The sequence below is a fragment of the Protopterus annectens genome, chromosome 4.part1 (genome assembly GCF_019279795.1).
Source record: "Protopterus annectens isolate FY-2018-M chromosome 4.part1, PAN1.0, whole genome shotgun sequence".
Taxonomy (NCBI): Eukaryota; Metazoa; Chordata; order Ceratodontiformes; family Protopteridae; genus Protopterus; species Protopterus annectens.
Genome location: NC_056734.1, coordinates 381,530,666 through 381,556,110, shown reverse-complemented (window position 1 = coordinate 381,556,110; position 25,445 = coordinate 381,530,666). Strand labels below are relative to the sequence as shown.

The following is a 25,445-nucleotide window of genomic DNA, read 5'->3' as shown; positions in this document are numbered from 1 at the left end:
TTTGGTGGTGGTTACAGTCACCCTTAGTGACCAGTGGGAGACTGTTCATTCTTCCCCATCCTTTGTCCACCACTAGCACCTTCCTTCTTGTTTGAGGGGGCATTTTGAAGGGAGGATGGTTCAAAGTTCCTGGTCTTCTGTGGAGGCCAACATTTACATCTATATCCTCGAGATGAGGGCTGCCCTCCTTGCATTGCAGGCCTTTCAGGATGTCCTTTCTAGTGGTGCAGTTTCAATCCAAAAGGACAATGTGTCTGTTATCTGGTATCTGAACAAGCAGCGTGGAATGCAACATGTTTCTTTCTTCTTTAACAGGCCATGAGGGTTTGACAATGTGTGATCTCATCTCAATGGTTTCTGATTGCAATGCAATGCACAACCTAGGGAGGTCCGACATCCTGGGCAACAGTTTGAGCAGGAATATTCTTCTTCATCATGAGTGGTCTCTGAATCATAGGGTTGCAGCTTTGATCTTTCAGTGTTGAGGTACACCTTTTTTCTTTCCCCTCTAACACCAAATGCAACAGCTATTATGCCTTGGTCTCTCCCCAAGGGTAGTCACCCAGGAACGCTTTTCTGTATGTTTGTCACCCGGGTCTGCTATACGTATATCCCTCAGTTACCCTAATTGTCAATTTTTTTCCTAAGGCAACTAATTGCAGAGAGACACTTCTCCTCATAGCTTCTTTCTGGCCTCATCAGGCATGGGTCCCCTTTCTGTGGCCTCTTCTACGATACCGTACTTGGGTTCTGGATCCCACTCTGGATCTCATTTCTCATCCAATCAGTCTGGATCCTCCCAATATACAGTCTCTCAAGTTAGCTGCATGATTTCTCCAGTTCCCTTGACAGCCAAGAATTCCAAGCTGTCTGGCAATGCTGTGCATATTTTGTCCTCATCCCAAAAGTCATCTACTAGGAAAGTGTATTCAGGTAAATGGAAGCATTGTTTTGTTGGCAGAATCTCGATGGTTTGACCAATAACCAGTTCCTTAATTCTACTGAATCTGGCCCTTCATGTCACTTTTGTAAAATCATTATTCAAACATTTGTAGATCTTAGTGTTTTTGCAGGAAAAGACTGAGTTAATTTCTTGCTGTGGATAGATCTTAGTGCTTTTGCTGTTCTCCCTGTGAGTTAAGTTCTTGCTGTTTGTTTTGGGAGCAGTATCCCATTGCTTCCCATTGTTTTTCCTTAAATCCTTAGCTCTGGTCTTAAGCCCACTCTTCCCCCACTCTTGTTCATGTCTGTGACTTATGGTTTGAGCCATTTTAAAATTTGTTTCCTCTCTTCTTGTGTACAAATGCCTTCCATAGTGATGTACGCAGGGGCACCAATTTATTCAGTGCTTTTGCACCTTGCCACCTGCTTTTCTTTTTACATATTTTCACTGGAATGTGCACATAAGAATAACTCATCATTTAGGCATGGCTTTGCATGCCCAAGATGACATTTAAATCAGTTGCAATGCAACAGATCACCTAGTCTCACTGGACCTAGATCAGAACACACCCTTTCAGCAACTGTCATATCAGTATCACCACTATCATCATTTTATTTTTTTCATAAAAAGTACAAGAACACACCTTCCCGGGCAAACATAGTACTGCTTAAGTAATAAAAGCAAATAATGAACAAAATCAGCAGCAAACTAGTACTCAAACCATGCCGACCATAAAATAAATCCACCATAAATTAAATATCGAAATAAAGCAGATATTTAATTTATGGTGGATTTATTTTATGGACTGCATAGTTGAGTACCATTTTATTTTTTTCAACCACTCAGTCATCTTTCTTAGAATACTTTCCATTACACTGTACACAAGATGATGTAATAGCTGCAACTCAGTTACTGGACTACAGGCCTCTCAAGACACTTGTTATAACACAATGCTGACTGCCAAAAATTGACAAACCTTTAATGGCTTTGGATAGGAAGTTCATGATATAAACCTGTTAGGATTTTTTTAAGTTCTCAGAAACATATATAATCAAGAAAAGATTAGGAAACACTGAAAAATAAAAAGAAAATACCTTTTTCTTTCACTGGTAGTGGACAACTGTGACCATGTGCTTGTGTACATGCAGTAAAGTAGAGAAGAGCTGGCGTGCTCACCACATGATATCATGTGTACATGCAGTAAAGTAGAGCAGAGTTGGCGTGCTCACCACATGATATCATGTGTACATGCAGTAAAGTAGAGCAGAGTTGGCGTGCTCACCACATGATATCATGTGTACATGCAGTAAAGTAGAGCAGAGTTGGCGTGCTCACCACATGATATCATGTGTACATGCAGTAAAGTAGAGCAGAGTTGGCGTGCTCACCACATGATATCATGTGTACATGCAGTAAAGTAGAGCAGAGATTACTGGCATGTTCACCACATGATATCATGTGTACATGCAATAAAGTAGAGTAGAGTTTACTGGCATGCTCATCACATTATATCATGTGTACATGCAGTAAAGCAGAGCTTACTGGTGTGCTCACCACATGATATCATGCTCTTGGGGTGTCTCACCAATGAGTTGTAGGTCTGAGGGATCAGGACTTGTTAAACAGAGGCTCCCATCTCTGCTGTCTAAGATGCATGTAGCTTGCTTGCTTGGTGGTTTATCAGGACACTTCACTCAGACAGCATTTAGTCCTTACAGGAGGACATTGAAATTACCTGAGTGCACTTAAATGAATTCAAATGTTAACATAGCCATTGTTTATCAGGTCACTGCACCGAAACATTTTGCTGTCCTAACTGTAGGTTGTTAGAGAAAAAAAAACAGCAAATCTGAGTACTCTCAAAACATGGCTAGGTTAACCTATGAATGGTTTCAACTGATAATTCAAATGCAGTAATTTTTATGAGCTTTAAATTCAGTATGTCTGCATATCTAGATGTGTATCTTAGCATAATAGTGTGACACAGGAAGGTGGCAAAGCATCGGAGGTTTTTGGCTGTGATTGCGCCCGATGTTCCCCACATTTGTGTAGTGGGTTCAGTGTTCCTGGAAGGATGGGAGTGAACAGCAGGTGGTGGTTCCTCATCCTGAGGGGCTGGAGGGTAGTAAAGTTCTTGCTGTATGAATGGCATCTAGTGAACAACCTCAGGTATACACTGTGCTTGAAAGTGGGACTTCAGGAAACAAACCCCGCAAAACAGTGCATTGCAGTGAAGCTGACCACATCTGAGTTAGTGCAATGATGAACCTCCTCTGTGCTTAGAGTAGCAGGCATTGTACTAATGCTGCCAGCATGTGAAGGAAATTACAAAAAAAATCTCCCAGCACCTGGCAAGATAAGAGCCATGATCTGCACATTACCCATCTTTCTTAATGTGCATGGATGCCTGGGGAAAGGAAGAATGGATGGGCCAAGTAGAAGAAATGACTTGGCTGTCTTTTGGGGAGGGGGGTGGCATGAGGCAAAATATTTATTTTTAAAAAGTTTTAAAGAAATGTGACAGCTAAAGGAAAATTATGTTTTCATTTTATTTTGACAGAGGTGATTGTATTTATTAAAAATGTACCTCAGCTGATTTTTCAGGGACAGCTGCTGTGCCACTAATGAGTTATTTGCCTGAGTACTTTTTTGACCTAAGCCACACTGCATGGGTTAATTGAGTGTATTTGGAATTTAGGTGTGTGTTAAACCTGACCATGAACAATCAGATTTGTGTTACAGTATGGTAGAGTACCGCCTAACAACAGATGAAAACCTGTTGTAAATATGCATACAGTTGTGCGTGTGTATATATCTGCAGTGTCACTGGAAGCTCTTACAAGTTATAAACTGTAATTTATGCCTCATTCTTTGTTTTTTCTACTTTTCCATTTAGCCAAGTGACTTGCGGAAACATCGTAGAAAAGTACTTGTAAGTACTCATTTTCACTTCTTCATGTTACTGTTCTTATCAATATTTCAGAAGTCATAATACATTTTGCCTTTGTTTACTGTTCTGTTGTATATTTTTAACATTCTAAAATGTAAGTGTTTTAATACTTCTCATGATATATTTTGCGATCATTTGTCAGTTTGTAAGCTCTTGTTTGCAGGCCTTCCTTGACTTAAGTGGCGGATTAGGAAGAGCCAGGGGTTGACATAATGGTTAAAATGTTTGCTTCACAGACACATGGTATAGGGTTTGACTCTCACCTTTTAAAAAAAGGAAATTGGCTAGGCTTACAATGGTCCACAAAGACAGGTAGCCTGGTACTTACCTATGAACCTACTGCATTTGTGTTAATAATTGCATATGTCTATTTTACCTCATGGACACAGGGTATAATTCTATTTCTGCCCACAGACTCCTTTAAATACAAGTGGACTGTTGTAATAAATAGGTTTCCCATGATGTACTGAGCCTACTGGCTAGAGTGCATACCTCCCAACCTCTTAGAGCAAGAAATTTGGACACAACCATAAATAAAAGTGGGACAAAGGCTCAAAAGTAGGGAACATTTTTTAAATATTGCTCTTGCAAACTTAGAAAGTTGATTGATAGAATAACAGGTTTTGCGTCTGAAGCGTCTGTCTTTTTTTCTAACTTCAGTCTTTAATGATTTCCCACTAATCTGCCAGAAAACCACAACTTTATGAAAACAGACCAAAAATATGAGGCAAAAATCTCGACATTCTGTAAAAATATGTACAGTTGAGAGGTATGCTAGAGTATGAAGTTTGGGTTAATTACACACATATGGTACTCAAACGTTATATGTCATCTGTTGTGACATCCTTTCTTTCCATTCTAAGAACATCATCGATAAATGTGTCATTCCACCACAGAATATTCTGACTCCTAGTGTGTACACATATATTATCCACTCACAATTGTTCCAGTGCTATATACCTACACTGCCAAGATTATATTTCCAACTCATGCATAACTGTGTTTTTTATCTGCAGTTTTTGTATTCTCGTATTTCTTTCAATGCCAAGTAGAAGTTTGTATTCAACAATGTGGTATGCTGTTGCACCAGTAATCATAGACCTGTGCAAGGCAATGCACAGACCTGTCCAAGGGAGTCAAGTGCTGGGACTGGTGGGCATTATGACAGCTTGCGGCAGCACCATAAATGTTCCAGCAGTAGTCATCATTTAAGATATGTGCATATATTAACAAAAGTACATAACTGAAAAATGTATGGCATAAGTACTAGTTTAACTTGCATAATTGGAATAGGGAAACACATGCTTACAATAAAACCTAAGGGACTTTTATCATAACTCTGTTGTAATTGTAGCACTGTACAAATGCATTGCATAGAAAAGGTGAAGTATATATATTGAGATCACATATAACAAAATTTTTGATTATGGTAAAACAAAAGTATAAACGCTGGCAACAAGGGTTGTTTTGGAAGCTACTGTTCATGCAGTTAAGTGTTATTTGATATGTTTTTAATTAGCATTTTAATAACCGGTTAGAGTATGTGAGCTCCTTCGTGGATGGAGGGGGAGTGGAAGTCCTGGGATACAAAAAATTTCAGTAGAAGTTCCTGGAGTCCCTTTCGAACCCATTCAGCAGCTCTCCTGTACCCATAGGGGACAGTAAGTGAGGTCCCTTCCAGGGTTCTCTGGGGAGGTGTCCTTGCCTGAGGAGACCTGGGACAGACATCTCCTGCCACAGGTAGGTGCTACCTGAAGGTCCCACACAGGTAAATGATTACTGCTGTTACTGCATACATATGTGTGTGTGTGTGTGTGTGTGTGTATATATATATATATATATATATATATATATATATATATATATATATATATATATATACACATATATATATATATATATATATATATATATATATATATATATATATGTATATATATATGTGAACACTAACTTGAACTTAACTTTATGTTGTTTCTTTCAGTGCCAAAAAGTATTACACTGATGCTCAACAACATGGAACTATCCTCAGCTGCAGGTGGGCAGATCCTGTCTCAGTTAGACTTTCACTGAGGGGATGTATCCATTGGCAGAGTTGCTGGAAATTCTGAGGGAGGGGAAACCCCCAAATCCCCCTCCATTCAGACTGCAGCAGACCAAGTCCCATAGGGTTTGGCAAGTAAGTTGCCTTCCAGACTTCTGGAAGGGGGGTCATTGGGGTGACTTAGTAGGTGTGAACAGAGGATAGAGGCTGGAATAGTGCAAATACTGCAGCTTGCAATAAGAGCAGGGAATATACCACAGAGGTGTAATGGGAAGGTGGCCGAATGAGAACCAGTGCACTACAGCATTCAGAAGTGAATGCTAATAGTGCATTGGAGGTCAGGGCTGAAGTGGTTCATTGCTCTGTTTGTGGTATTTAGACTGTAGAAAGTGACTTGCTATAGTTTAAAGAACCTTTTTTTCTCCTCAAACACTTGAGGAATGTGGAAAATGCTAGCCAGATTGGGGAATGGATCTTTTTTGGGGTTCAAGTTAAGGAACGCAGAAAACAACCTGGCTTGTTGGCATTGTCTTTCTGATGTGAAGGGTGCAAGCTTATTTTTTTTCTCTTCATCTCAGACCAGGTGAGAAACATCAAGGAATGGCATTGCACCCTAGATAAGTCAGCAATGGCTGTGGGCTAATCTACAGAGAAAGACATTTCAAAAACCACATGATTATGAAGTAACTGAGTAGCAAGGCTGTAGGAATACGTTACTGTGCACCAGTATGCAAAAGAGCTGCAAATCATGAATAACAATAGTAATGTACTGTATACTAAGGATGATTACATGAGCTGTATCACACCACAGGTACAAGAGAGACTAGCAGATAAAGTCTACAAGTGCACTATTCCTACAGGGGTGCACATCGCTGTCCTCCTTATTATAACCCTGTGGCTGTGTGCACTATTCCTACAGGGGGTGCACATCTCTGTCCTCCTTATTATAATCCTGTGGCTGTGTGCACTATACCTACAGGGGTGCACATCGCTATCCTTATTATAACCCTGTGGCTGTGTGCACTATTCCTACAGGGGGTGCACATTGCTGTCCACCTTATTATAACCCTGTGGCTGTGTGCACTGTTCCTACAGGGGGTGCACATTGCTGTCCACCTTATTATAATCCTGTGGCTGTGTGTACTATATCTACAGGGGGTGCACATCGCTGTCCTCCTTATTATAACCCTGTGGCTGTGTTTACTATTCCTACAGGGTGTGCACATTGCTGTCCACCTTATTATAACCCTGTGGCTGTGTGCGCTATTCCTACAAGGGGTGCACATTGCTGTCCACTTTATTATAACCCTGTGGCTATGTGTACTATACCTACAGGGAGTGCACATCGCTGTCCTCCTTATTGTAACCCTGTGGCTGTGTGCACTATTCCTACAGGGGGTGCACATTCCTGTCCTCCTTATTGTAACCCTGTGGCTGTGTGTACAATTCCTACAGGGGGTGCACATCCCTGTCCTCCTTATTATAATCCTGTGGCTGTGTGTACTATACCTACAGGGGGTGCACATCGCTGTCCTCCTTATTATAACCCTGTGGCTGTGTGCACTATTCCTACAGGGGGTGCACATCGCTGTCCTCCTTATTGTAACCCTGTGGCTGTGTGTACAATTTCTACAGGGGGTGCACATCCCTGTCCTCCTTATTATAATCCTGTGGCTGTGTGTACTATACCTACAGGGGGTGCACATTGCTGTCCTCCTTATTATAACCCTGTGGCTGTGTGCACTATTCCTACAGGGGGTGCACATCGCTGTCCACCTTATTATAACCCTGTGACTTTGTGCACTATTCCTACAGGGGTGCACATCGCAGTCCTCCTTATTATAACCCTGTGGCTGTGTGCACTATTCCTACAAGGGGTGCACATCTCTGTCCTCCTTATTATACCCCTGTGGGTATGTGCACTATTCCTACAGGGGGTGCACATCGCTGTCCACCTTATTATAACCCTGTGGCTGTGTGTACTATACCTACAGGGGGTGCACATTGCTGTCCTCCTTATTGTAACCCTGTGGCTGTGTGCACTATTCGTACAGGGGGTGCACATTGCTGTCCTCCTTATTATAACCCTGTGACTGTGTGTACTATTCTTACATGAATCCTGTTGTGTACCTGTAGTAGCACCCTTTAATTCTTTGTGCATTATTTCTATGGGGGGATGAACAGTGCTGTCTTGTTTTGCACCCTTTTCAGATTTGTTTGCCCTGTTACTAGTGTGTAGCATGTTGCTTCATACCATCTTGGTTTCAAAGTCAGTACAGTAATTCCACTTTAATAACTTTAATTGCAGTTCCTCAAAGCACAATTTCTCTCCTGTCTCTTGAGAAATACTGGTGAAAAGAAAGCAAATATCAATTGTAACTATGCAAGTCTTTTCACTATCAAATGATTAGGTATCATTACATACCCAGAATTTATCCAAAAAAACACAGGAATCTCTAATAGGTTCATAGGTTCATAGGTAGGTACTAGGCTATTAGCTGTAGCGCCTATATAAGCCTAGCCAAAAGGTACCCTGGCTTTTGCCACCCAAGAAAATTATTTTCCTGTGCCACTGTTGAGCAGAGCCACAGAAGGGATCCCCAGGGTGAATTTCCTATCTCCCATCCATAATATAATGGAATTCCTAAAATTCACAAAGACCCAATTAACCTACCCCTTAGGGCTATTGTTTTGGCATGTAACAGTGTCACTTAGCGAATTTTATTGTTTTTAGGTGTAGTGTTGAACCTGTTGTATGTGTCGAGATAGATACATGCCAAAGGGGGTATAATATTCAGTGACTGGCCTAATAAGGGCTAAGTAAATGGGGACAATCACATCCCTAGATCTAGACACAGTCCCTTTGTTTTTAAACTGTGCAGTATAGAAGGACTTTCTTACATCAGTAGGCACATGTTAGTCAAAAGTTATGTCACTGGCCACATAAGTTCCCAAATACCAAACAATGGGTCAGCTCTCAGGGGCATTTGTCAATGCGGTAGTTTCCTGGGGTAAATGACTTCTCAAGGATACAGTAATGCATTTTTTGGTATTTAGTTTCAGACCATGATTTTGACACCAGTTATTTGAGACAAACCTTCCTGCAGGATGGCTAAATCATTTTGGGAATCAATGATTGCTCCTAGCGTGCAGTCATCTGCAAACTTAGTCAGCCAGACCCCTTTGGTATTGCCATTTATATCAGAAAAATAGATGCCAAACAGCAGAGGTCCCAGCACAGTACCCTGGGGGTCTCCAGCTGTGACTGGTGTCTTTGTGGAGGCAACTTCCCCTATTTTGATTATCTGCATCCTATCTGTGTGCCAGTTGCCAATCAAAGGGTGACATAGGAGTTTATTCCCAGTTTATTTAGCTTTTCTACTCCGCACCTGAGTGGGGAATTGTGTTGAAAACTTTGGCCAGGTTGAGGTATATGGTGTGTACTGTTTTGCCTACAGCCAATCCTTTTTATGACCTTTTCAAAACAAAGTCCACTAGGTTGAGTAAGCATGACCTTACCCTTGACAAATCCAGACTGAGATGGATGTAGTGCTTGGAGGTTCTCTATGTCTTGATTGATTAATTCCATGGCTGTGCATTTGAGGCTGATCAGACTTATAGGTCTGTCAAATGTCCTCCCTTATGCAAGGGAATGACTAACTGTTCTCCATTCTCATGGCACAAAACCTGTATGGAGGTGGAGCCTGAACAGTGTTGTTAGTGTGTGGCCAAATTATGCTTCATGCTATTTAAGATGGATCCAGGGATATTGTCAGGACCCATCAGTGCAGTATTTTTAGCTTTTGATAGCACTTTTAGGACTTTGTCTTGTGTGAGAGAAGTGAGCCAATTTCACGTATATCTTGAAGGACAGATGGAAGGGAGAGAGGGGTAATGTTAGAGCTAAATATATTGGCCAGTAGGATAGCTGTATCTTCAGCCTTAGTGTAGGGGTAACATTGTTCACGATCAGCTCAGTGCATTGCTGCATTGTACTTCTGAGATTATGAATATAATTAAAAAATGCCTTGTGAATGTGTTTGGTTATTTTAGCCTCAAACTTGGTTTTGGTGGGTTTAAATTAAGCTCCTGAGTTGTTTGTTTATTTTAATGACAAGGGCTCTAACATTCTAGGAATTACTCTTCTTACTGTTAGTCAAAATTATTTTCCTTTTATTATACAGCTTGTTATTATAGTTTGACCATGTAGATTTGTTTCTGGGGTTTGCCCTACACTTGTTCCTATGGGGTACATTTGCAACTATGGAGCTGTTTACAAGCTGGTGTAGTATGGAGGTGTACATTTCATCGTATTCAGTGGAGTTAATTGAGTTTGGTGGGGATTTGAAGCTTGCCAGTGTATCATTTACAGGTAGGGAGCTCGTCTTAAAGAAATTTCTAAAGGTACCTTGGGTGGAAGGGATCTCTGATTTCAGTTTTATTTTGAAGGAGACCACCTTATGGTCGGACCTAACAAGTAATGAAGGCATGCAAGGGATGGTGCAAGATGCTCCCATATTAGTAAGGACAAGAGCCAGTGTTGCTCCCCCTAGTGGGTACTCTGAGTAATTGTTTCAGGGAGTTTGTATTGACAAGGTCTGTGAATCTTTGTGCTTGTACACTAGCACTGCTGTAGGTTTAGATCACCTAGGAAAATGGTATTCGGTTTAATACTGAGTGATTCCATTTCCTGTAAATAGGTGTTGTAGCTGTCTTGGGTCATATAGAGAGTTCTGTAACTAGCTAATGTGTAGTATGGAACATTTCTGATTTTTTTGAATATGAAGAAGCTCCAGTGCATCATACTGCTTTACTAAGCTTGATGCGAGTTTCTTCTTAATGTAGACTGATACACCTCCACCTGTGTTATGCTTATACAAACACTACCACTGCAAAACAGGCTCAGATGGTCCTAGGTCATAAAAACTCCCAAAATACCATGAAGAAAAATCAAGTAAAAACTTCTTTTATTTGTAGTACAAAAGGAATAAGCGCTTTCATCCTGCTTAACAGGACTTCATCAGATTCAATAAAATAGCATTGCAAGTGCTTATATAGATGTAAAAATGAGGTAAAAGGAAGTGTTGTATTAATTAAGAACTCTAACTACTTAAAGAAATAAGTACAGTACAACATAAATAACTTGTACCAAAGTAGTATAATAAAAAAATCATTTTTCATTAAAAGAAAAACATATATTAACAATTGCATGTTAAAGTACACATTAAAATACATGTGAAAAGTGTGTTTAAAAAGGTGTGTATTAAAAAATATATGTACTAAAAGTGCTGTATGAAGTGCTTTGTTATGTTGTATCACTCAGGCTCTAAGTTCTAAGATAGGTTTGAGGGGGATGTAATCGTTAATACCTGGGGGGGTTACTGGCATTAAGCCTCAACTGCCAGACCACTTCTTTCTCTTCTAAAAAGAGCTTAGCATTACCACCCCTAGCATTAACAAATACTTCTTCTAGAATAGAAAATTTAAAGGTGTGACAAGTTTTGTTATTCATCAAGTGCCTATATAAGGCACTGTTTGTATTCTTTTTTCTAATATTATACATATGTTCATAGATTCTATTCTTTAAAGGTCTTTCAGTTTTCCCGACATAAAATGCTGGGCATGTGGGACACAAGGCTGAATATACAACATGTGTATTACACTTCCCTTTCTGAAACTTAATTTTAGTCCTATTTATGTTAGCCAACTGTACATCCAACTTCTCACAAATAAACTCACACTGGTTACATGACCCACATTTTCCTGTACCTTGGGGGTCTCTCTTTAAACTGAGTGGTTTTGAGAATTTTAAACCCGTGTGGGTTTATTTGTGAGAATTAGGATGTGAGTATTAAGGATTTAGTAAGGCAACAGCTGTTAATAATTTTTTATCAGCTGATAGTATGCATCCCCCATATTTACTGGCTACATTACTCCATGGTGAATACAACCGCATTTTCAGTAACACTTGTGATAAGTATAATGTGAAAGAGGAATTTTTGAAAGTTAGACATAAATTGTTGGAGAGAGGCTATACTTCACATGTTCTTGATAAAGCTGAAAGAAGGTTTGGGAATTTTTTCCAATGAAAAACAGTTCCTTCAAATATACACCAGGTATCTTTAGGGGAAAATCCAAAAATGTGTTCAATGAAGATAGTGAGGAAAAATTATTTTTTGTTTCTAAATATTCCCCTTTTTCTAAGAGCTCAAGGATTGTTGTAGAGAGGTTTTGGCCCATGGTTGCTAATGAACCCATCTTGGCAGGCTTATTCCCCAAGAGTAGATTTTCAAATTTGAAGGAACTGCTAAACATGAAGAAAGTTAAGGGAAATTAGGGACATATAGGATGTTATTCATGTGGTCATTGTAAGATATGTAGTAGAGTTCAGAACTTAGATGGAACTTTTATAAATGGTAAAAAGTTCAAGGCCATGGATTTGTTCAATTGCCGGTCCTGTGGAGTTGTTTACATCATAGGTTGTGGATGTGAACCCACAAGGTGGTACATAGGACAGACTAAAAGAATGGCTAAAGATCTTATTATGGAACATTTGGGTGATATTAAACATGGTAGGGTTGAAAATCCCGTGGCACATCATTTTCAGGTAGCCCATGCTGGTTCTGATATTAGTTTGTTTTTCAGCATATTGGCCAAACCTCTGAATAAACAAGGTGATGATTTTTTCAGTGGGTTATTAAAGTTAGAGACAAAATTTATTATTAATTATGGTACATTATTTCCAAAGGGCTTAAATCGGGAATTTAATATTGTGTGTTAATATAAACACTTTGTGTATCAGATTAGAATATTAAACATTTTTGCTAGTATTCAAGCCAAAAAGGTATTTTTTAGGGAATGTTCTTTAGGTGAGCATTTCCTGACATTTCAGTATTCTTGAGGGCTTGTGTTAAGAATAGTCATGTAGCTTTACTAACATGTGAGTGTGTCTTTATTTCATCACAAATGTCTTTTGTTATGTTTAAATGAGATCATTCATGCTTTATAAGGTCACAGAATTTTATTACAGAATCTTACTATAGAGTTATTAATCACTGGCATGTCTTTAATGTACATGGGTATGTTTCCAATATACATATGTATGTTCATATACATTACATATCCTGGGTGTTTTTGCACTTATCTATTCATTCAATTACTTTTGTATTTTTTACATTTTGTATATTGAAAGTTGGATGTGAATACTTTTTGGAAAGGGTTAATGTGCAATGTTTCAATGTTTAACGCTTTTGTAATTGAATGATGATGTGTTAATTAACCTCTTAATGTGTATTTAAAGTTGTTGCATTTTGGTGCAAAAATTATTCCTTTGAAAGGCTGTTGAGTACTAGTAAAAGATTTTATACACCATTTTTGCATATTTTTTCATTATTTCAGCCTGGGACTCAGTCGTTTGCATGTTTTATGTGACTTTTGGTGCTTTGGAGTGCTTTGAGTGGAGATATAGAATATCAACATTGAAAGTATTGAAAAGAGAAAACTATAAGCCAGTTAAGACAAGAAGTGTCACTGTTAGAAGAGTATAGAAGAGGGAACAGATCAACAAAAATACTCAAAAAATAGAAGTGATAAAAACCAAGCTCAGTATTATAATAGATCAGGATTTATCATGCACCTTCACAAATAATAAACTAAAAATATCAGCACAGGCAGAAAAATGTAGAAGATACACACATAAATATAAATGAAAAGTACAAAATAAGCAATTCATTGATGACCAAAAAAAGATTTATAGAGAATTGGGAAACAATGTAAAAGTAATTGAAAGACAACCAAAAAAGAAGAAATAGATGCATTTTGGAGAAGTACAGTATTTTTGAAGATCCTGTGGAACATAACAAGGATGCTAAATGCATAGAAGAAGTAAAAGAAAGAATAAGAAGTTTAAATGTACAGGATATAAATGGGATGAAGTAACAGGCAGAGGGATTGAAACAAAGTTAAGAAAAGCCTCTAATTGGAATACCCCAGGCCCAGATGCATTGCTTAACATCTAGTTAAAAGTATTAACATCCTGGCATGAAGATTTAGCCATGAGTAAGAACTATTTCTGTGTGCACCCCGAACAGACACCAACCTGGCTAACAGGAGAAACAATGCTCTTAATTAAGAGCGAACCTGCAAGCTACCCTAAAAATTATAGACCAATAACTTACCTTCCCACAACATAAAAATTATACACTGGAATTGATGCTGACAGAGTTTATAGTCATTTAGAAGAAAACTCAATTATGGCACTAGAACAAAAGGACAATAAATGAAAGTCATATGGAACAAAGGATCATTTGTTGTTAAAGTCATAGTGGAAAAGTGTAAAAAGGGGAAGAATCTAAGTATGGCATGGACTGACAATAAAAAAGCATTTGACAGTATCTCACATTCATGGATGAGAGAGTGCTTAAAAATGTGTAAGATACACTGTACAATGACAAACTTCATCACAGCGACCATGAAACAGTGGCAAACCACTTTGAAAGGAGAATTTATTATTCCAGGGATAAAAATCCAAAGGGGGATATTCCAGGGTGACTGTCTGTCACCATTGCTCTTTTGCCTTGCCCTTAACCCATTAAGCTGTCTGCTTAACAGATTAGGTCATGGTTATAATTTGTCTCCTAGAAAGCAACAAACTATAAAGACTTCTCATCTTCTCTTTGTCAATGATTTAAAACCATATAGCTCATCAGATGTGGAACTGAAAGCACAATTGCAAGTAGTCAAAACTTTTTCAGATGATATAATAATGTGATTTGGTCTTGATGAATATGCAAAAGCAACCTTTAAAGCAGGAAAGCTGCAGCACCAAGAAAAAAATCAGTTTTGGCCAAGAATGTGATATAAAATAACTTGAGCAAGAGGGAGTGTATAAATATTTGGGAATTGATGAAGGATCAACAATAAAACATGAACAAATGCAAGTAAAACTTAGTAAGGAGTATTTCAGAAGACTTAAATTAAGCCTGAAAACAGCGTTGACATATAGGAAAAAAAATTCAAGCTATAAACCAATTTGGTCTTCCGGTCCTAACTTACAATTTTGGAGTGACTGACTGGCCTCAAAAGGTGTTGGGTAGATTAGACAGGAAAACAAGAAGGATGCTTCATGCTCATCAAATGATTTATAAAAATCAGTGCATACCAAGATTATATATTCCCCATTTCAAAGCAGGGATGGGCCTCCTTGAAACTGATTACATGTATAGATCTGCAGTCATGGGACAGCATACATATCTGCTGACCTCACAAGACCTAAACATAGCGAAAGTTTTGAAACATGAGGAGATTACATCTAAGATTACTTCCCTTCTTAATCTAGCAGAAGCATATTGGCGTCAAGCGGGAATGGAAATCAAACCAGAAGTAGATAAAAATCAGGCAGCAACTGAATCTGCCCAAAAAAATACCAAAGGAATATAAGGTGAAGGCTAATTGAGAAGGCAAGAAATGTGGAAAATGCATAAATATAGATGTTCTTCATGTTTCATTGTTGCAGTCATTACATTTGGGTTATCTGCCTGCAGGTAGCCCTCAGCAGGCCTGAATACCAGAGTTTTGGATTCTTGCGTCGGATGCTGTCTCCTCTTCCATGACTTCAGGTCATCAGGGGTATAAAACATGCAGCCGACACCATTACATCAGTCTTGCCGGGTGGTGCCCGAAGCAGAAGCAGTTCGCAAGTGCCGGTTGGACAACTACTCAAATTTTAGTTTTTGAGCTTCAGAACCGAAGTCTTCAAAAAACCTAAGTACCTCATTGGGGATCCTTTTTCTTGCTCCTAACCAATGTCAGTAAAAGTTAACAATTGTCTTACCTGTGGAAAGCAAGTACCTCATAAAAATTTTCATTCGTACTGCTTTCCTTGCTTAGGCCCAGACCACGACGCCCCTCGCTGTCAGTTTTGTGCCTTATTCAACCCTCAAACTATTCATCATTGGTCTGTTTTTGCAGCAAATTATTTTGGTACTCGGTTTAACTATCCAGAAATGGCTTTGGTAAGCCATCCGACTACCCATATTCTGAAAAAACATAAGGATAAAGACAGAGACAGACCACATAGGTCCAAAACTGCTGACAACACTTCCGTTAAGCTAGTTGCCAGTTCGCCGGTACTCAGTGAGGCGCTTTCACAGCCCCTGATAGCCGCTACTTCAGATTCGCAGACCTCTACTGAGACCCATTCAGAGTCTGGTATGCTGCGAGATGCTTCTTCGACTATGGAACCTGCGGATGTCTCTCCCTTGGATGGGTCCGGAGCCGCTGTGCAGGCACCGGCTTCTGAGGGTGTATTCCAGCCTACAGACTTGCATTTGAAACTGACACCATCTTCTTCATCCAGGCCTAAAACTCGACCCACGCCTAGAAAACCGATGTCCAAACTGTATGGTCAGGCCTATATGCCTAAAAAACAAATGCTTAGAATGACTGAAGACCTTATTGCTTTAATTAGGGGAAGCCAGCCTTCCCCCTCTAAAAGACCTAGAAATGATTTTCCTTCTGATTCTTCTGATCAGGATTCTGATATTTCTGTTTCTTCTGATTACCAGGATTTGTCCTTATCTACCTATGAGGATTCTGATGCAGAGGATTCCATTCCCTCTGCTTCCCCTCCAGAGGATTTTTCTTTTGGTGAAACCTTGCACACTCTTAGGGAGCATTTCCGCTGGGAAAGCCAGGATTACTCTGATTCCAAAAAGAGGTGTAGGGTATTCTTATTTCTTCCTCAACACAGGCCTTTAGCTATCCCTCCTGTTCTGGACAATGTAGATGATGCTTTCTTGGAATCTAGCCTGTCCCCAGACACTTTACCTCCAGCTTCCAGAAAACCTGACAGGTATTACAGAGTACCTGACTCTCACAAGTTCCTCTTGAAGAATCCTACTGCAGATCCAGAGACCATTTCCCAAGGTCCAAAGGGCATTAAGGCTACTGTTGCCAAAAATCCTACCCCTTCTGATAGAGATTCTAGAGCCTTGGACAGATGGGCTAAGAAGGTATACACTTCTGCTACTTTTGCCATTAGGGCTTTAAATTGCCAGTTTCATATGTTAAAGTACCAGCAGCATATTATGGGACTACTTAAACAGAAAATTATGTTGATTCCTGACTGTGCTGTACACAAAGAATTACAGGATTTAATGCATTCTGCTGAACAAGTCAGTCAACATACTTTGCAATGTGGTTTTTATTCTTTAGAAGCATCTTGCAGGGCTGCTGTCACTGGGTCTGTACTTAGAAGGCATGCTTGGCTTAAGGAGCAAAACTTGCCAGATCAGGTTAAAGCTAAATTACTGGATGCTCCCTTAAACTAAGACCACCTATTTGGCAACAAAACAGAAGTCCTCAAAAAGATGGAGGAAAAAGCTAAATCTATGCAAACTGTTAAAGATTTCCGGCAAGTACAGCCTCCCAGATTTAGTAGGCATTGGCCTTCAAAGAATTGGTCCTTTCCAGTTTCTTCCAGGCCTTCTCAGTCCAAACCTAGGAACAGCAGACCACCTAGGTTACAGTCTCAGGCTACGGACAGGCCTGGTGGGGGGCTCCCACTTCCAAAGCAGGAAGTAGTAAGACACCCCCTTATGGAAAAATGTCACAATGACTTAACCTTAACCCTCCCAAGCCCTGCTCAACTGCCTGTTCCCTTAGGAGGGAAGCTCGCCCTGCATGTAAAAAACTGGGAACTCATTACCCAGGACAAGCGGGTTTTAAATATAGTTTCCCAAGGATACAGATTCCACTTCCACACCCTACCAACCCCAAACAGTTGGCCAGACCTACCCCCAAATCAGTGGGCAGAGGCACAACAGCAGGTTCTCTCTCTCTTCTAAGTGTCAGGGCTATTCAACCTGTCCCAGAAGAAGAAAGGAGACAAGGTTTTTATACAAGACTTTTCCTGGTACCCAGAAAAGACAGCTCCTGGTGTCCTATCCTGGACCTCTCTATTCTAAACACCTTTTTGGTAATCCCAAAATTCAGAATGCTAACAATTCAACAGCTGCTTCCTATGCTAGGCAAAGATGAACTGTTGACTTAAAGGAAGCTTACCTACACATTCTAATAAGGGGGTCTTGCAGGAAATTCCTATTCAAATATACCCATACCTGGACGATTGTCTGATTCAGGCAGAAAGCCAGGACTTGCTATTAAAACATCTGGCATTCATACAGAAGCTTCTATCCTCACTGGGGTACACCATAAACAAAAAAAAAAAAAATCTCACCTAGTACCCTGCCATCAGATTGTATTCTTAGGAGCAAGCATGAAAACAACTTCCCAGATGGCTTTCCTCACTCCAAAGAAACAAGTTTATTTGACAACCTACTTCAAACTACTGGCCACAAAGACCCAGCTATCTGCAAGGAAAATTCTGCAAGTCCTGGGGTTCATGGCCTCTTGCATTGTACTAATTTCATATGCAAGACTGCATATGAGGAAACTACAATGGTATCTATAAAGCATATGGTGTCAGCATTCTCAGGACCTGGAATCAATGATTCCAATCATTCCTTGTATAAAGACAGAGTTCCATTGGTGGGCAGAGGCCTGCTACCACAACAAGGGGCTCCTTTTCACTCTACCCCCTGCCGTCCAAACCCTAACAACAGACACATCAGACTATGCATGGGGGGGTTCACTTGGCAGGGTAGTGCATTCAGAGCAAATGGAACCCGAGTCAGATGCACCTGCATATCAACCACAAAGAAATGTTAGCTGTACAGAATTCCCTGACAGCCTTCAAAGACCACATCCTTCCAGGACAATTATTGGTAAAGACAGACAACACCACAGTTATGTGGAACATAAACAAGCAGGGGGGAACCCACTCGTACCCTCTCTGCAGACGAGCCATGGCTCTGTGGAACACAGCCTTGAGCTGCCAAGTGCACCTACAGGCTCATTTCCTGCCAGGCAAGCTAAGTTCACTGGCAGATGACCTAAGCAGAAATCTCATGAACCCACACGAATGGAAACTGGAAACAAAAATATTCAACCTCTTGAGGAACAAATTGGGGACTCCAGAGATAGACCTGTTTGCCTCCCCTCAAAACTACCAATTGGACAAATTCTGTACAAGGACTCCGCACAGTTAAGCTTGGAAAGTGGATTCCCTGTCCTTTATCTGGGAAAGCCTCTCGGTTTATGCCTTTCCCCTTCTGCCTCTCCTCTCGAAGGTTCTGCTAAAGATCAAACAGGACAAGCCAAGGACAATACTGATTGCACCAGACTGGCCACGCCAGCATTGGTAACCCCTCTTGCGCAGTATGATACTGCTGGAGCCATGGCACCTACCTCAGACACCTTCCCTGCTGTCCCAGCAGGCGGGCCAGATTCTACACCCTCAGCTTCAAACCCTGAACCTTGCAGCCTGGCTAATTCCTTGAGCTCCCCAATAGCATCCCTCAGTAAGGAGGTGCTAGATGTCATTCTAGAAGCAAGGAGGCATAGTACTATATAATCTTATGCTGAAAAGTGGAAAAGATACTGTTCCTGGAGTCAGACTCAGGGGATGGGCACAACGGTGCCCAGCTTACCTCATATTCTTCAGTACTGAACAAGGGCCTGTCCTTCTCGTCAATTAAAATTCATGCCTCTGCTATTTCAGCACATTATAATACTGATCCACCCCTCTTCTCTCACCCCCTGCTAAAGCAATTCCTCAGAGGGGCCAAAAATTTAAGACGCCCTAGGCGAGCCCCTACTCCAGCCCGGGACCTTAATTTTGTATTGGAAAAGCTCACTCTCCCTCCATTTGAACCAGCTGCTACTGCAGAGTTGAAATTCCTTTCTTGGAAAACAGCCTTCATTCTAGCCTGGTCTACTTTATGTGCTCAAAGTCCGAAAATATTGAATACGATATTCTCGACACAAGTACACCGAAAGCGCAAAACATCAAAAATGTAAACGGAAATCTCCATAGGTGGAGATTTCCATTTACTTCAATGTAGTGCGATCTCGGAGTTGGAATATTTAAGTAGCGGAGGGTGTTGGGGGTGCAACCCCCCCCCCACATGGGGGGGTGCAGGGGGGCTTCCCCCCTGCCTACACTAGTTTAAATGTTTTTTTTTGTGTATTGTTTTTTTTTTGGACATTGATCGTTTAATAGTTCGATGCATATGGTTCGATCCATATGCATTTGAACTATTAAGCTTTCGAGGTCCTAAAGTAGAACCCTTCTAGCCATCACTTCAGCAAGAAGAGTGTCTAAATTACAGGCCCTCATGGCAGTGGAGCCCTTCATTATCTTCCATGCAGACAGGGTTTCCCTCAGGACCAACCCTTCCTTTATGCCAAGGTGGTGTCTAGTGTGGCCATAAATCAGTCCATTCATTTGCCTACTTTTTTTCTGAATCCACAAAGCAAAGGAGAATGAATACTGCACCCTTTGGATGTGCACAGACAATTTAGATTTTATTTGGACAAGACTAAGCCTCTCAGAAAATCTGAACAGCTGCTAGTTGGCTTTGCTGCAGTGGCAGACAGGAAGGCCATTTCAAAACAATCCATTTCTAAATGGATAGCCCACTGCAATCATTTCTGCTATAAGCACCATGGAAAACCTACCCCACAGGGGATTAGATCACATTCCACCAGGGCTGCATCTACCTCTACAGCCTTCCTCAGAGGAGTCCCTACCAAGACATCCTAGAAGCTGCTACCTGGAGCTCTGTACATACCTTCACCAAGCATTACCACATGCCTATGTTTTCTAAATCCAGAGCTGGTTTTGCCACTGCAGTCTTGCAGGGCTTAATAGCTGGTCCTAATGCTCTCTAACTTCCTCCTCCCTTCCTTAGCTTTGGGAATCAACCCAAATGTAATGACTGCAACAGTGAAACATGATGAACATAGTACAGTTGTGTACACTTACCATAAATGTAGATGTTCGAGTGTATTCACTGTTGCAGTCCTGGTCACCCTCCCTCTAGCCCCCTGACTTCTCTTGGCTCTACCTTTCCTTCTTGTTTGGTGTATTTAAGCTTTCTGGTGTATTTGCTTTTTGATGGAGGTGTAACATAACATATAATTGCTTCTCATTGGGGGGGGCACCTGACATCTGGGGCAAGAAAAACTGATGTAATGGCATCGGCTGCATGTTTTATACCCCTGACGACCTGACATCATGGAAGAAGAGACAGCATCCGATGCAGGAATCCAAGACTCTGGTATTCAGGCCGTCTGAGGGCTACCTGCAGGCAGATAACCCAAATGTAATGACTGCAACAGTGAATACACGCAAACATCTACATTTATGGTAAGTGTACACAACTGTACTTTGCAAGTATAGAAAACTCCTGGAAGAACCTCATGTTGATCAGGATCGAACGCAGGAATGGTTAAGGAGAGGCAAATTCAAACCAAAAGATGAAAGGTTAATATCTGTGGTCCAAGATAGTGGGCTACATACACACTGGTTTACAAAGTCCATTGAACATGTCTGAGAAACAGACAAATGTTGGTTTTGTAAAACAGAATTGGAAACAGTTGCACACCTTGTTTCTGGTTGTGATATACTAATAGCAGAAGGACTGTATAGTGAAAGGCATAGTAATGTGGCAAGACTGTTGCATTAGGGATTGTGCAAACATTATAATATTGAAGTAGCTGAAAAACACTGAAAACATCAGCCACAAAGCATCTTATAAAATGATTAGGTCTACATTGCACGGGATCACCCATTACCAACAGTTCAAAAGATTGATGTGAGAAAACCAGATGTAGTGGTCCATGAAAAGAAGACAAAAGTAGCATTGATCAAGAACACAGCATCCATGGGACCAGACAACATCCCAGGCTGCGTAATGCATGAACTACAGAACGAACTGGCACCCACCTAAGTACCATGTTCAATCACAGCCTCACCTCAGGCTATGTGCGTAGTGAATGGCTGACAGTGACGGCTATCCCACTCTTCAAAGAGGGTGCAACCACGGACCCCAGAAACTACCACCCCATTAGCCTTATGAGCCTGGTCTGCAAGGCCATGGAACATATCATCTTGGAGCTTATACACAAAGACATAGGTAACCTCCAAACCCTGGACCCCACTCAGTTTGGGTTTATTAAAGGTAGATCATGTCTACTAAACCTGACTGACTTCTTTGAAGCAGTCATTAGAGCCATAGACGAGGGCAAGTTAGTGCACACAGCCTATCCTGACCTTACCAATGTTTTCAATACCATCCCTCATTCTGGAATTATAGATAAACTCACTAAACCGTTCATAAATCCCTATGTCACAAGATGGGTGGCCAACTGGATCACTGACAGAACCCACACAGTAAAAGTAGCCAACTCCAAGTCCGACTTCAGACCAGTGACGAGTGGAGTACCACAGGGTTTGGCCCTGGGTCCTCTCCTGTTTGGCATCTACTTCTGTGAAGTGCAGTCCAACACAGAAGGTCTTTGGCTAACAAATTTCGCAGATGACTGCAAACTGGGAGCCATAATAGAATCACCTAATGATGTAGACATTCTACAAAAGAGCCTCACCGAAACAGATGCTTGGTGTCAAAGTCATGGCCTCAAGCTCAATGCCAGGAAGTGCATTGTCATCCCCTTTGGGAAAAACTCATTACCCATGAACTACCACATAGGCGGTAGCGCACTAAACACTTAAAGTGTGATAAAAGACCTCGGGACACAGGTGGACAGTAGTCTCTCCTTTGATAACCACATCGCCACAGTAGTGAGGAAATCCTTCTACGTGGCACACCTCATCACAAATGGGTTCTCCTCTAGAAAAAAGGTGGTCATTTTTCCTCTCTACCCATCCCTCATCAGACCCTTTATAGAGTACAACGCCCCATTTGGTATGTATGTCACAAGACACCTACAACAATTGGAAAGGCCACAGAAATACCTTACTAAGAGGATTACCGGCCTCAAACAGATGCCATACGCAGCCCGTCTCAAAAAACTCCATTTCTACTCCGTCGCATATCACCTACTCAGAGGCAATCTCTGCCCAACATACAAAGCTATGTCAAACCCAGAGCTGTTGGATATGCTACACTTAAAGAAATCCCAATCCCTCCGAACCACATGCTCCAGGGACCTAAACCTTGTCACCACAATAAACAGAACATGCTCCCATACTCTAGAACAAACTACCCATTCATGGCCCTCTTTAAGAAAAACCTTGACGACTGGATGGGAAATAAAAAATTCACCCTGGGAATCACTTCTGCGGCACTGCTTGACAAGAGCACAGGAAAATAATTTTCTTGGGTGGCGAAAGCCAGGGAACCTTTTTGGCTAGGCTTATATAGGCCCCAGGGCCGATAGCCTTGTACTTACCTTTGAACCTATAATCATTGAAATCACTACACCCAGTGACTACAGGGTTTGCGTACACTAGAGAGAGACACAAAATCATAAAATATCAGGATCTGCAGGCAGAAATGAGAGCAAATTGGAAGAAAGATACCCAGACAGTTCCAATAGTAGTAGTAGGAGCAATGGGTCTTATAAAAAAGACTCTACAATTGTATTTAGATGTGTTACCAGTACATGTAACTCCATATGAATTGCAGAAGGAGTCATTACTGGGCAAATTGCAGGAGCTGCAAAGAGCACTTCTGGCTGACATCAAAGATTGAAACAGTACTAATTTCATGAACTTTAATGACACTTTAACTTAGGAATTGGGTCCATTCCCATAATGTATTAGAAACCCAAAAGATTTGGAGAAATTAAAAAAGGAGGCAAGGAGATCAGCCAGAATGAATTCTTACATATCCAAGTGGAAAGGTTTTCATTTAGTGCCAGGCAAAGGGGCAGGACCCAAAAGCATCAGCTGTGCCTCTGATTTGCAGCTGTGCCTCTGATTTGCACCTTGTGGTGTCTGGTTCAACACCCTTGACATTCAGTGCGTCTTCTCTTTCCTTTTAACCTTGTGCAGGGGTAGCATTATATATTAGTGTCTGTTGTATAATACATCATACAGCATAATCCATTCTTCATTACATCATATATTGTTGCAGAAATTGTTAATGGTAACTAGACTGCTTCAGAAAGGGCAAAGTGTGAACGTGTGAAATTTGACTTCAACTTTTGACGCAGAGTCAGATTCAATGTTGGTGCTTCACTGCAAGGGGAGAATTCTCATTTATACTGTGTTCATTTTTTTCCACCTGGCTAAACCTGAAAATGGTCCATCTCAGTTATCACTCTGTCCCAGTTAACAAATTAGTGAGGTATGGCCATAGCTACCTGCACAGAGATACAGGGGACTTTACTCCCCTACAAAGAAATCTTTTGTAGTAGTATGAGAGTGCCTTTTACAGGATCGTAAGAAGTACAAGGCAACAGTGTCTTTGGGAAGGGAGTAAACAAAAGATAATACAAAAACTGAGAAAATAGAACCTTTGCCATATGGATATGGATAGTATGATACAAGCAGTTAAAATGTTTTAGTCCCATTAGTGTTATATACTGGTCAGGCATATTTTTATCAATCAGAGGAGAAGTTGTGGATAGCAATTAATAAAGAGCTGAAGGACTTTATCTGCGGGGGGGAAGATGGCAAGAGTCAAGTGGGATAAACTGAACACAGGAATGGAGAAAGGAGAGTCTGCCGATAGGGAAGACTGCAGTTAGGGATACAGACAACAGGCAAGAGGGAGAAGGAATGGGAGAAAACTGGCAAAGGAACCAAGGTCTTGGGAGCAAATAACTAGAGAGGGAAATATGATAGACTAGGAAGATGCCAAGAATGTATTTGGACTGCAGGTTAAAAACTGCCTTCCCTATCAAGGATTGTTATTAGAGTATAGACAAAGAGAAAGAAATAGGGGGTCCTAAATAAAAGACCCACACTGGTAGTTTTTAGTAGAATCTAGAACAGAAGCTGCCATTAAAAAAAGAATAATTAGTAGAACATATAAAATATTCCATGATATCTATAAGAATAAATCAGAGGAGGTTAAAAAGGATTGGGAAGAGAGATTAGATAAGCAATTCACAAAGAAACATTGGGAGGATATATGTATATTTCCCAAATATGCAACAAAATCTAGAAGATTTAGGATTTTTGCTTGGAAATGTTAACATAGATATTTTTGGTACCTCAAGTAGACTCCAGTGAATTTTTCCACAGGTAGACAGCAAATGTTGGATGTGTGACAGGGAAGAAAGAGGTAATTTGGAACATATTTTCTGGGAGTGCAGTGATTTGGAGGACTTTAAGGATTCCTTGCGGGATGCAGTGTCGGAGATGCTGGGAGGGCAGATTGGTGTGATGAGGGAGATGATTTTTCTGATCTGTGGTATAGAATTGGAATTGCCTAGGCATGGTAAGGCCTTGCTGTGTCTAATAATGGTGGCTGCCAAAAAAGCAATTACTAGAAAATGGAAATCAAAATCTAAACCAACTATACTAGAAGTAGTGAATATAGTAACACAGACAGAACAATTGTAATTGAATTATTTAGAAAAGGGTAGGAGAAAACTACAGAGGAAAAAAATGGGAATTGTGGAAACAATACATA

The 25,445-nt window shown here is 40.7% G+C and overlaps 1 protein-coding gene across 1 annotated transcript in view; it reads left to right on the top strand.

Annotated features, from left to right (window-relative positions):
- PPFIA4 (PTPRF interacting protein alpha 4) overlaps nucleotides 1–25,445 on the top strand; it is a 1,641,692-nt gene that overhangs the window by 1,347,690 nt on the left and 268,557 nt on the right. Inside the window, exon 17 of the mRNA XM_044070202.1 lies at nucleotides 3,840–3,875. Within this exon, the coding sequence (XP_043926137.1) occupies nucleotides 3,840–3,875 (36 nt within the window). The remainder of the gene's footprint in view (nucleotides 1–3,839; nucleotides 3,876–25,445) is intronic.